The following is a 13,624-nucleotide window of genomic DNA, read 5'->3' on the forward strand; positions in this document are numbered from 1 at the left end:
TTCCTGTGTTCTGTCATAATTATATCTCAGACTATATACAAATATATTGTTAATTCATGGATTAGCATCTTCATGTTTCCATTAAGTAATGCTGTTAATAGCATTTTAATAGCATTCTTGTAATGTTTGTGCAACTGTTTAATTGGACCAGTTTTAGCTTTGGTAATATTATATGTAATTTAAAATACATAAATTAGCATTTTTATGATTAAGACTATATAGCGATTTTCTATCATTTCAGACCAAGAGTAGGCTACCTTTAAAAGTGGTCTCAGCCAGTGAATGGCTTTGGTGTCTAAAGGATAAGACATCTATTCTTGTCAAGCGTCATTATCCTCCAGCTAATGCTAACGAGGTCATGCTAACCAGCAGAACCCTGGACTTAATCTCGTACCTGTTCCTCTTGGTTATTTCTGACTCCTCTTGAAGAGAGGAATGATTTTAGGAATGGTTCAGAGGAAATATCGCCCTCTGCTGGCGCGTGATCACAGCGCTAAATGACGTCATTTCTCCGTAGTTGTTTGAAGGAATACTCGGTAATTGTAAGGTAGGTTTTAAACACTTATATATATATATATATATATATATATATATATATATATATATATATATATATATATATATATATATATATATATATATATATATATATATATATATATATATATATATATATATATATATATCCACACTCCACTTAATGAACTGTGTTTACAGGAAAAATACAGTTTATAAATGTCTTTTATTTTATTAATGGGGGGGGGGGGGGGGTTAAGTCTTCACATATTATTTACGGTTTTTTATTTAATTAAACAAAAAATGCTGAAAGGTTTCACTTTGACAATATACCTCATTATTTTTGCTGTTTCCCATATATATATATAGAGAGAGAGAGAGAGAGAGAGAGAGAGAGAGAGAGAGAGAGAGAGTGTGTGTGTGTGTGTGTGTGAGAGAGAGAGAGAGAGAGAGAGAGAGTATATTGTCAGTAGATGTCGCTGTAGATGCGCTAAAACAGACAAGTTACAATAGACAGGCCTACTGTAATGTAATGTATTGTAATGTGTGTATGTTATTTTGACAAAACCTTTTAGGACCAGCTATCCTATTATTACAAAACACTTTGACAATCCACCAGTCAGGACAATATATTTAGATGTAAATCTAGTGTTCTGCACATGTTTCTGTGATGTGTAAGTAGGGGTTGGGTTATAGAAAATATCATTAACCTGAAGGAAAATCAATGAAAGTCTATGCAATGTCCTCACTGCGATGGCCAAATTAATATGTGTGTGTGTGTGTGCATTAAATATTCTATTTAATGAAATATATTGGTCTACATTCTACCTTTTATTATTATTATTATTATTATTATTATTATTTTTTTTTGTTCTTATGGTTGTGCAACTATTCTGTCAAAACTCGACTGTCGCCAAAGTGAACCGCCGGTATCCATAGAAACATTGTTACAGGTCTGGCCAGGTGTCAGTATTGGCATAGTTTACTGATGTTTATTTACATTAGGCAGGTGTTTTAATAAGACAAGTGAGGGTTTATCAGTAAAGCCCCCATGAAGCCTGAGTTCCAGACCTCAGATCGTCAAATGCTGTTTACGTTCTTTACTGTGATGCAGGTCATAGCTCACTCCAGAGGAATGCACAGGAAACAGAACTGAACTGTGTGTGTGTGTGTGTGTTTGTGTGCACTATCATCTACCATCATTACCCCTCTTAGACACTTGCCAAAAACGGATTAATCTCTTGCAGCATTCCAACAAAATGAACGCATTTTTCATTGTTTGTAATTCCTCAAACACCTCTGTTACAGGGGGCATAACATTCTAGCTGCAGGTAGATGGAATAACAATGCATTTTGCAATTTTAAGGGTGTGCTCACCTGTTCCAAAACACCTTGAACAGTGTCATGTTTGACAGCAGAATGAAGTATATTCATCTGATAAGATATTACTCACATAAGGAGGGTTAATGATTTGACCAAAACTACACTCGTCCTGCACGGTTACACCCAAACCACATTAGCAACCACATACAACACCCTTGAGTTATAGCAGCAAATTATATCACTCTATATCACTATATTCACAAAATACAAGAGAAAGAATATAGGATACCCTTGTGAAAAAAGAAGTGCACTGAAAAAAAAATGCTTTTAAGTAATATACTTAAGTGTGAACTGTAATGTTGCTAAACACGGTGTTAATGTTAATTGCATTTATATGGAAATGTATTATTTAAACTTAAAAGTAAAGTCACAATTGTGAGATATAAAGTCAGAATTACGAGATATAAAGTCAGAATTACGAGATATAAAGTCACACTTGTGAGATATAACGTCACAATTGTGAGATATAAAGTCACAATTGTGAGTTACAAAGTCACACTTGTGAGATATAAAGTCATAATTGCGAGATATAAAGTCACAATTGCGAGATATAAAAGTCACAATTGCGAGATATAAAGTCACAATTGCGAGATATAAAGTCACAACGGCGAGATATAAATTCACGATGGAAAGTTAAAGTCACAATTGCGAGATATAAAGTCACAATTGCGAGATATAAAAGTCACAATTGCGAGATATAAAGTCACAATTGCGAGATATAAAGTCACAACGGCGAGATATAAATTCACGATGGAAAGTTAAAGTCACAATTGCGAGATATAAAGTCACACTTGTGAGATATAACGTCACAATTGTGAGATATAAAGTCACAATTGTGAGTTACAAAGTCACACTTGTGAGATATAAAGTCATAATTGCGAGATATAAAGTCACGATTGTGAGATATAAAGTCATAATTGCGAGATATAAAGTCACGATTGTGAGATATAAAGTCACAATTGCGAGATATAAAATCACGATTGTGAGATATAAAGTCACAATTGCGAGATATAAAGTCAGAATAGCGAGATATAAAGTCACAATTGCGAGTTATAAAGTCAGAATTGAGAGATATAAAGTCAGAATTGCGAGATATAAAGTCAGAATTGCGAGATATAAAGTCACACTTGTGAGATATAAAGTCACAATAGTGAGATATAAAAGTCAGAATTGCGAGATATAAAGTCACAATTGCGAGATATAAAAGTCAGAATTGCGAGATATAAAGTCACAATTGCGAGATATAAAGTCAGAATAGCGAGATATAAAGTCACAATTGCGAGTTATAAAGTCATAATTGAGAGATATAAAGTCACAATAGTGAGATATAAAAGTCAGAATTGCGAGATATAAAGTCACAATTGCGAGATATAAAAGTCAGAATTGCGAGATATAAAGTCACAATTGCGAGATATAAAGTCACAATAGCGAGATATAAAATTCACAATAGCGAGATATAAAGTCAGAATTGCGAGATATAAAGTCACAATTGCGAGATATAAAGTCACAATAGCGAGATATAAAAGTCAGAATTGCGAGATATAAAGTCAGAATTGAGAGATATCGTCACAATTGTGAGATATAAAGTCACAATTGCGAGTTATAAAGTCACAATAGCGAGATAAAAAAGTCACAATTGCGAGATATAAAGTCACAATAGCGAGTGATAAAGTCAGAATTGAGAGATATATAGTCACAATTGTGAGATATAAAGTCACAATTGCGAGTGATAAAGTCAGAATTGAGAGATATATAGTCACAATTGAGAGATATAAAGTCACAATAGCGAGTGATAAAGTAAGAATTGCGAGATATAAAGTCAGAATAGCGAGATATAAAGTCACAATAGCGAGTGATAAAGTCAGAATTGCGAGATATAAAGTCAGAATAGCGAGATATAAAGTCACAATTGCGCGTTATAAAGTCAGAATTGAGAGATATAAAGTCACAATTGCGAGATATAAAAGTCAGAATTGCGAGATATAAAGTCACACTTGTGAGATATAAAGTCACAATAGTGAGATATAAAAGTCAGAATTGCGAGATATAAAGTCACAATTGCGAGATATAAAAGTCAGAATTGCGAGATATAAAGTCACAATTGCGAGATATAAAGTCAGAATAGCGAGATATAAAGTGACAATTGCGAGTTATAAAGTCAGAATTGAGAGATATAAAGTCACAATAGTGAGATATAAAAGTCAGAATTGCGAGATATAAAGTCACAATTGCGAGATATAAAAGTCAGAATTGCGAGATATAAAGTCACAATTGCGAGATATAAAGTCACAATAGCGAGATATAAAATTCACAATAGCGAGATATAAAGTCAGAATTGCGAGATATAAAGTCAGAATTGAGAGATATAGTCACAATTGTGAGATATAAAGTCACAATTGCGAGTTATAAAGTCACAATAGCGAGATAAAAAAGTCACAATTGCGAGATATAAAGTCACAATAGCGAGTGATAAAGTCAGAATTGAGAGATATATAGTCACAATTGTGAGATATAAAGTCACAATTGCGAGTGATAAAGTCAGAATTGAGAGATATATAGTCACAATTGAGAGATATAAAGTCACAATAGCGAGTGATAAAGTCAGAATTGCGAGATATAAAGTCAGAATAGCGAGATATAAAATCACAATAGCGAGTGATAAAGTCAGAATTGCGAGATATAAAGTCAGAATAGCGAGATATAAAGTCACAATTGCGAGTTATAAAGTCACAATTGCGAGATATAAAGTCAGAATAGCGAGATATAAAAGTCACAATAGCGAGATATAAAGTCACACTTGCGAGATATAAAGTCACAATTGCGAGATATAAAAGTCACAATAGCGAGATATAAAGTCACAATTGCATGATATAAAAGTCACAATTGCGAGTTATAAAGTCACAATTGCATGATATAAAAGTCACAATTGCGAGTTATAAAGTCAGAATTGCGAGATATTAAGTCACAACTGCCAGTTAAAAATTCAGCCTTTTTTTCTATCAACTGAGAGTTTATATCTTGTAAATCTGTAAAGTCGCAATAACCTTTTTATTTATTTATTTATTTTTTAATTTAGTGTTGGAAATGGTCTTCCATAATCATACCAGTCACTTTCACTGTATGATAAAAAGATCTTACTACGATTTTGCATTGTCATACAAGGGTGAACTCTCCCTTTAAAAGGTTGCTGTTATGCGTTGTCTTAATATGGGTCTGCGTGTGATATCATGTGTCTTAATTCCACAGCTAAGTTTCAACAATGACATCATTATTCCTGTAGCATCGTTAAACAAATGTTGCATGTCATCTTTGTTGTTCTCTCTCTCTCTCTCTCTCAGTGACCAGTTTTGGTCAGGAAAGTCTAAAGGAGCATGTAAGGTGTCAAAGTGCAGTAGAGTAGCACATTCCTGAGAGCTTCCGGATAAATTCCACAGGCGCTTTCAGTTGTTTGTGTGTTTGTCAGCGCACATCGCCACATTCCTCCAGCGAGCCACTGTGCTGAGTGGAAGAGGAAATGGAACATGACACATTGTTAGATTGTGACTAGAAACTGTACGGGGACCAGGGCAATCATTAACTTGTTATGAAGCACAAGAATATGTCTCGGGATAAATTGCTTTATAAATGTCAAACAGCATAATTAATCTCATTCTTATTAGCTCTCAGTTCATAAATCTGACAATTTGCTTTTTAAAACAAAGATGATGTTATCATACAAAGATAGGCCATAATCCTCAAAAATCTTGGTTTAGCTGAAAAACTGCCACTTTTTATAATCTTCCCATGATGTAAGACCTAACAAACATTTGCTTTAGTTATTGTTTTATGTTTTTGACCTCAGCAGGACAAACAGTCTGTGAGGTGCCATTGTTTAGTAGACTGTGACATCACTCTGGCATTTCCTGCCCCCCTGCAGTGACTTTTGAATGTTTAATATTTTTCCAGTTCATAGAGGGGGAAAAAAAGTTGTTTAGTGGAACTGTTCCTGTATAAATATCATACTTTCCGTTTTATTCCTTGTGAATATTATTCATGGTGTTTATAAACATATCAAACCATTAAACTAGCCTAAAATGTCACTCTTTAAAAAGGTGCCATGGCATGTTTTGCTTGGTTTTATATTTTCAAGGCATATCCATGCATTTTATTTATCATAAAATAAATAATATTAAGCATGCATTCAAATAAATAAAGTTAACAGTAATATACTGTATGTGTGTGTGTGTGTGTGTACTTGTTTTTCTATTCTGGTGGGGACTTAAACCTGAATACACACAGACTCATGGGGACTCATGTCACGGAGGGGACCTAAATTGAGGTCCCCACGGGTAAACAAGCTAATAAATTACACAGAATGAAGTTTCTTGAAAATCTAAAAATGCAGAAAGTTTCCTGTGAGGGTTAGGTTTAGGTGTAAGGTTGGTGTAGGGCGATAGAAAATACGGTCTGTACAGTATAAAAAACCATTACACCTATGGAGAGTCCCCACAAGGATAGCTGACCAGACACTTGTGTGTGTGTGTGTGTGTGTGATTATCAGGTATAGAGTTATAATAATAGGAAATAAAGGATATTAATAGCACACACTAGTTGGAAGCACAGCTAATGTGAGAGGATCTTCCAGCACATATTTCCAGTGTGTAATAAAATGTCTTCCTCCAGGTTACAATATTTTGCATTTTTGAATCAGTGACATTTGTTAACTGGAGTGTGCTGATAATATTAATGACAGACAAACGACGCTGCCATTATTTCCAATGAGTGGGTTTCATGTGCAATTTGCATACTTTGTGAATGTTATCTCATTGGTAAAATACATAGGGTATCTTCCATGCCTTAAAACGATATTGAGAAGGAAAACATTATTGCTCAGACATTGATTTCATCTGATATGGTAAGACTTTAGTTTAGGGACAAGTTCTTAATAGTGGTGCTTAATATCATGCACATTACTAGCATTATGGCTGTTTATTAGTATTATAAAGCACATATTAATGCCCTGTTGTGCAAAACCATATCAGCAGCAAATTAGGGAGAGTTTACTGAGGCTAAAGTAGAAGTAGTAGGTAATATGGTTATAATACAGAAGTTAATATAGTAGTTGATAGTAATTCTGTATATTTAATTGTGGGAATTGGACCCCAGTAGTTTGGTTTCATTCTCAACCCAATTCTCATATATGTAATCATATTTAATGATGCTGAAAATATAAATATACTTACTGTATACAAAGATCACATTGAAAAGTTATTCTCTTAAAAAATATCTATTAGATTCGTGTGCGCTTTTACTGTGAAATGTTTGGCATGTTTTTTTTCCAGCTTGACATCAATACTAAACCATTGCAGCACCCATTCTGTATCCACAATCTGTGTTCCTGGACTTAACTGGATATCCTGCACATGCACTATCAGTCCTGCTTTTTCCTCCGGGGTTTTGTGCAGTCTATCCCGGGACACATGCAAAACATGCCATTAAACAGTATCTCCTGTGACGATGACAGCACACGGCCTCCCCTGTGGAAATAAACGTTTCCTGTTTCTGTGACACTGACTCGTCCAGGGGGAGTCACTGACATCAGCGGCTGTCTTTCACTCTCTCCTCCACTTCCTGGATCCAGTGCCGTGTGACAGCCCAGTGGGCGGAGCTTCAGGGAGGATAAATGAAGGCGGGCAGGTTGAGTTGAACACAAGCACCTGTCAGTGTGGAGCTCTGTGGACCGCAGATACTAGCTGTATATCATCACTTAACTGGATTTACCAGACGTGTTCAACTCTCCAGAATGGCTTGCTCACTGTGGACTGTTGTCTTTATCTCAGTTACTCTCTGTGTGCTGCAGCAAGGTGAGACACTTACCTTTTATGCGTTTTCCACAGCATGTGTGTTTTCCGTGGCTTGACACGATTCTATGCCATTATTTATCAGAGAGACTACATACAAAATTCAGTTGTCTTATTAATTAGATTTTATGGAGCCTGATTTTCACACACAAAGAAAATCATTATGCCTTGTTATCTTTACAGATAAGGTCAGCAGTTATTACGGAGTGTCATATCTATATAGAGAAATGACAGAGTACTGTATCTGTAGTATATGTTTAGTGATCAGATTTAGAAACGTATAAGATGGAAAAACACCAACATTTGTGCAGTTGGATGAGTAAAAAGTACTTTTGGTGGTGTAACCTAATGCATACAGATTAATATAGTCATATACAACATTTTATGAATGGCTTTAATCAGAGTGTGTGTGTTTTCTAGGGTTTGGATATCCTCTTTCCGATCAGTCTGAGGCATCAAGCGATCCCCCTGCTCTCAAACGGGTCCGGACCAAACGCTGCTCCTGTAGCAGCTGGTCGGACAACGAGTGCATCTATTTCTGCCATTTGGACATCATCTGGGTCAACACACCGAAGTGAGTACGTCTAAGATGACAAAGGGGGAATGTAGGGAATAGAAAGTTATTAAACCAAAACAAGATTGGAATTAGATTCATAATATGTCATTGTAATCGCTAAAATATGACTCAGTGTTTGCATTTGTCTGCTCACAGTTCTCTGTTAACCCTCTCCCTCTCGTCTCATACAGTAAGATCACACCTTTCGGTCTGGGAAGCCCTCTGTCCCGTCGCCGGCGCTCCACGGGCCGCTGTGAATGTGCCAATCCCACCGACCGGACCTGCTCCAGTTTCTGTCACAGCAGGTGAGCTCAGACGCTGGAGATGAAATCAGACAGATGCGGGTCGTTACGTCTGTGGCGGATGCCGTAGGCAGCCGTGTGTGACCTGCCGAGATCAGGGCAGCTTGTGTGGGGGGTTAGCTAGCTCTGATATGCATGCTCTTCAAAGAAGCAAATAAGGGAATGAATGAGAAACTGTCTAATGACTAAAGCAGTTACGAGTCATACAAGTTAAACAGTATCTGAAGATTCCTGTGGTTTTTCAGGGATGGCATTAACCCTTGTATTTATGTGTGAGAGACATTTAGATCTGGTTTCACAAGAGCAAGTCACTAAATAAAGTAGATTGTGTACAAATTACATTTTTAATCTTTTGTACCATCGCTTTATAACATGCACATCTGAATGAGCAGGTTTTTTTTCAACGAGTGAATTCAGTGTGTAACCTTATTCTCAAATTTTATTTGCAGTTCAGAAAATCCAGATATGGAGATTGTGACCCAATCTGATGACCGGTCAAATCACATTGGCAAAACCAGCGGTTATTTACTGTCGTCTCTCAGGTAAATAATTTTCTTTCAACATGAGCACATTCAGCACATGCCTTCGCTTCAGTGAATATACGAAATATCCTGCTCTGGGGCTTAAACAACGTGTTATTTTCATTTGCAGGAAGGTGATTAAAAACAACTTCATGACAGCCTCACGAACAGCTTCAACCAAGAAGAAATCCCGAGTCAGGAATCTCTTGATCAGTTAGAGAGAGATGAGGCGACGGTCGTCTGATGGAGCGCCTGAACAAAGTCCTGCAGACGGGACGGATTCACTGAGTTCAAGAGCGAGCTGAACTGCTGAGGCACAAACCCTCAGGTACTTCAGCCGAAGAGGAGCAGAACGAGAGAACACAGAGAAAAGAAGAAAAGATCAGCTTCTGCATCAGTGAAATGGTGACATTTTCAATTAAGAGCGAGTTAAAAACAGCGGACTTCATTTAAGTTTGCCATGTGAGAAGCTATGGTGGGAAAGATGAAACCCCTGCGCTTGAAAGATTTTAGATACTGTTTAATCTCTGTTCTTGACACTGAATATTTTCTTTTATTTTCCTTTATTTATTATGTTTTCTCTGTATCAGAGCTTAACTTTATTATTTATTTATTTACATATTTATTTTTCTTTTATTTGGAGATGAATGTGTCTGATGCTTTGTGATCAGCTGCTCAAGAAAAGTGTCCAAAAAAAAAAGAGAAAAAAAGCCCAGTGAGGAATGTTTATCTGTTTTCTTTTTATGGCTCTTCCTTCCCTCCATTTTTCCTGATTTTCCCTTCAGTGAAGGAGGAAGTACTTATTGCATACTTTCAGTGGAGTGTGTATGTTTCAATAGCTCAAAGCTTGCCAAAAAAAAAAAAAAATCTGTTATTGTTTTCCTAAAGTCAAGCCGGCTCCATTATATAAATACTGTAAAAGCTACTGTGTAGAGTTCCCATTACTGCCTTATTAAATACAATCTGTTCATGACTACTTTAATTATACATACAGAGTTTTGACTATTGTAATATATGCATTTAGTTCTGCTGTACCTGTTCTTGTGAAGAAAAGGACTAGTAGTTCCTCACAGATACTTGAATGTTTAAACTTGAAACACTGCTTGCAACCAACTGTTAGTTTGTTAACTTATTTAATTTATTGAATGAAATGTATTTTTGTATTATAGTATCTATTAATAAACAATATACTACCAAACAACAAAGAAGTCTTTATTGAACTACTGTGCTGTCGAATCAATGCGGTTCAGATGTGTAAAATATCACATTGCTCTTTGTGTTAAACATTACACTCCTCAACAGTACATTACACTTTAAAACCTGCAACAAATACACAATCCCATAATGACCAATGACTTCATGCATACTTTGTTCGACCCACTTGTGTGGGCTGTAAATGTGTGAGCGATACACCTTCGATTAGGAAGGTTCTGTGTGCTCTATTATGTATTTTCTGGGGTGTGTATAAATTATGGCAATTTCATTGTCAGTAAATTCACATCAGGCAAATTTATGGAATATGCACCTATACATTAAAAAGATTTACAGATGCACATATTTGGATATCTTTTGTGACTTCTGTTTACATACTGTATGTCATGTTATTGCTCAGCCAACGTCATATTTCATACATTAAGATACTCTTTACAAATGTAGAACTTAATAGAACTTCCACATGTGGATCTGAACAGGTGCACAACATACCGTTCTCAGGTCAGCACCGAGGCCAGAGCATTTGTGTTATTTCTTTCGAAGCAGTGTTTGACAGTCGTCTGGGACGGTATTTTATCTTGTTGAGATGTGCAGTCTCTTTGTCTACCAGCCCGTTCCAGCTGCCCAAATGTTTACTCAACATGTGCAGTTCTGAAAGTCCCTTAATGCAGGAGGAAAGCCTCATGATGCGGGTCGATCTATAGAATTTGGCTTATGTAAAATGTTTGGAATACTTTGCATAATTATTATGGGTTACCATAGAGTAACTAACAGAGCCATACGCTGATTACAATATATATTAGATCAGTTACATTATGTGCTGATTAATTAATCAACATACTCACACATATATATATATATATATATATATATATATATATATATATATATATATATATATATATATATATATATATATATATATATATATATATATTTTTTTTTTTTTTTTTTTTTTTTTTTTTTTAATCTTTGGATGGTAAGCAAAATCTCTTTTTACAAAATTTCAAGGCATGGTTAATTGTTAATATTTATTTTTATTTTTTTATTATAATTTTTCATGTTGTCCCAAACCTGTAAGACCTTTGATTAGCTTCAGAAAACAAATGAAGATAATTGTGATGGAATCTGAAAGCTTACAGTGGCACAACTTCAGTTTAGTGAAGCTACGAGAACATTTTGTTCTGGACCTGAGAATATTTCAGTTGCATTGCCGTCTATGGAGGATCAGAAAGCTCTCACATTTTGTCAAATATCTTCATTTATCTTAAAGGTTTCCAGTAATTAATGACACAATTTTCATTTTGGGGTGAACTAGCCCTTTAACAAAAAAAAAAAAAAAAAATATCATCACACTTTCATTTCACAAAACTTTCTGCATTCAAAATAAAATATCATATTTACCTCCATGCTACCTGCTATTTCTTTGTAATTAATTATGAAACTAGCAATTAGGGTTTTCTATATTGATTATATTTTAATACAATAGAAATTTAGTAACACGTTAGAATAGGGACCAATTCTCACTATTAACAAGTTGCTTATTAGCATGCATATTAATACCATATTGGCTGTTTATTAGTACTTATATAGCACATATGCTACATGACCATATTCTACATCCCTTATCCTCCCCAACTACCAACAACTACCTTTATATTAATGAACAGCAAATTAATAGTTTATTAATGGCTACAAGTGGACCTTAAAATAAAGTGTGACCACAAATTTAAATGTAGAATTTTACACCATTATGTGCAACTAGGCCTCAAACAAACTTTCCCCCCTTCATCTGTCTTTCTTTCTACAACGGAGATGAAAGCAGCTTGTGCTCACACAGCTCTCTGAGAGTAAACAGCTGACTAAGTGTAAGAAAAAAAACAGGATGCCGTCTGCACATTCCCGTCGCATTCCTTCAGATGCATAGCTAATGAAGTACTGGGAGAGAAAAAAATGGAAAAACAGTGGAAAAACACTCTATGAGAGGAACTAATGTGGCTGGGACGGAAACTGATTAGGAGTTATTTGTTGTGGTTGTCATAACACAGTGTGCTTTGTTTTAATCTTTCCCTTTGTGTTCTCTAAGATTTTTTGTGCCGTTTAGGCCATTAGACGTGGATGCAGGTGCGTGTCTGCAGGTTGGCATGCATTCATTTTAAGGAAATTTTTCTTTTCTTTGCTCATTCTTTTTTTCAGACTGGTGTGATAACAACAGACTGAAAGTTCCTAGTCTTCCTTCTCTTTCATTGCAGGAATGTGTGTCTGTGTGTGTGCTTTACATTAAGGACAAAATGTGCCCATCGCTAGCTAAATATGGCAAAATCTTGTTTTGGGGTTGTCTTCTCAATAGTGGGAAATGCAAATGCAGAGCACTTCTTTTAGGGGTAGAATCTGCACTAAATACACTATAAAAAATAAATCCGTAAAATAACAGAAAAAGTAATGGCAGCTCATTACACATGACAATATCTCTTATTATTATGCAAAATTATGTGTGAAATTCAAAACACTGGTAAAACACCAATAAATACAGAAAAAAAAATCCCTATGTTTACAGAGTGAGTGTATAATTCGCCCTTGTTGAGGGGACAGGGATCAGATATTTATTTATTTGTGGGAACTAAATTTCACAACAGGATTATTAAAACTTGACAGAACCTACATGTGAGGATTGATAATAAAAAAAAAGAAATAAAAAAAGAGAAAAATGTACAAACAGATTAAATTATGTTTTGATTATATCTGTAAATTGGTATTTTAGTTTAAAAAGTCATGGTAGTTGTACTTTAAGTCCTCATTTGAAACTTAATATAAAAACAGTAAAAGTCAATATGAGCTCTCCATCATGATATCTAAATGAATGTGTGAGTGTGTGACAGGACATTTGAGTTCAGGAGAACTGATGTGTGAGGTTACATAACGTGTGTCTTGTGAAGCTCTGCTGACCCAAAGGATGTGATATTTGTTTGAAATTATGTGTTGTCTCTTGTTGCTCTTATAAAATGGCTATTGCATAGTACACACGACATAACTTGTCTACCTAACTTGATGATTACAGTAGGTGTGGGTCATCTGCTAACAACACAGATGCAAAATGGGTTAAAGCCATTGTAAATAATGGCGCAAATACCAGTAAATTATTGAAAGCAAACCTTAGGATTTGAATGATTTATGCAGTTTATGATAATGATAATGCCATTATGTGGTTTATGATAATGTAGTTTACACAACGTTTTTAGCCCAAAATGTTTTGCCTGTTCATTCACATGGCAACGACATATGTGGACTGATAAC

At 35.2% G+C, this 13,624-nt stretch overlaps 1 protein-coding gene across 1 annotated transcript; it reads left to right on the forward strand.

Moving 5' to 3' along the window:
- Positions 1-7,574: 7,574 nt before the first annotated feature.
- Positions 7,575-10,137, forward strand: edn2 (endothelin 2). Its single transcript, XM_052584664.1, has 5 exons — positions 7,575-7,742; positions 8,160-8,313; positions 8,487-8,600; positions 9,047-9,139; positions 9,249-10,137. Exons 1-5 carry the CDS (start codon positions 7,682-7,684, stop codon positions 9,334-9,336), a joined length of 510 nt encoding a protein of 169 aa, XP_052440624.1. The 5' UTR covers positions 7,575-7,681; the 3' UTR covers positions 9,337-10,137.
- The last annotated feature ends 3,487 nt before the right edge of the window (positions 10,138-13,624 follow it).

Source organism: Carassius gibelio, chromosome B19, assembly GCF_023724105.1.
Source record: "Carassius gibelio isolate Cgi1373 ecotype wild population from Czech Republic chromosome B19, carGib1.2-hapl.c, whole genome shotgun sequence".
Taxonomy (NCBI): Eukaryota; Metazoa; Chordata; class Actinopteri; order Cypriniformes; family Cyprinidae; genus Carassius; species Carassius gibelio.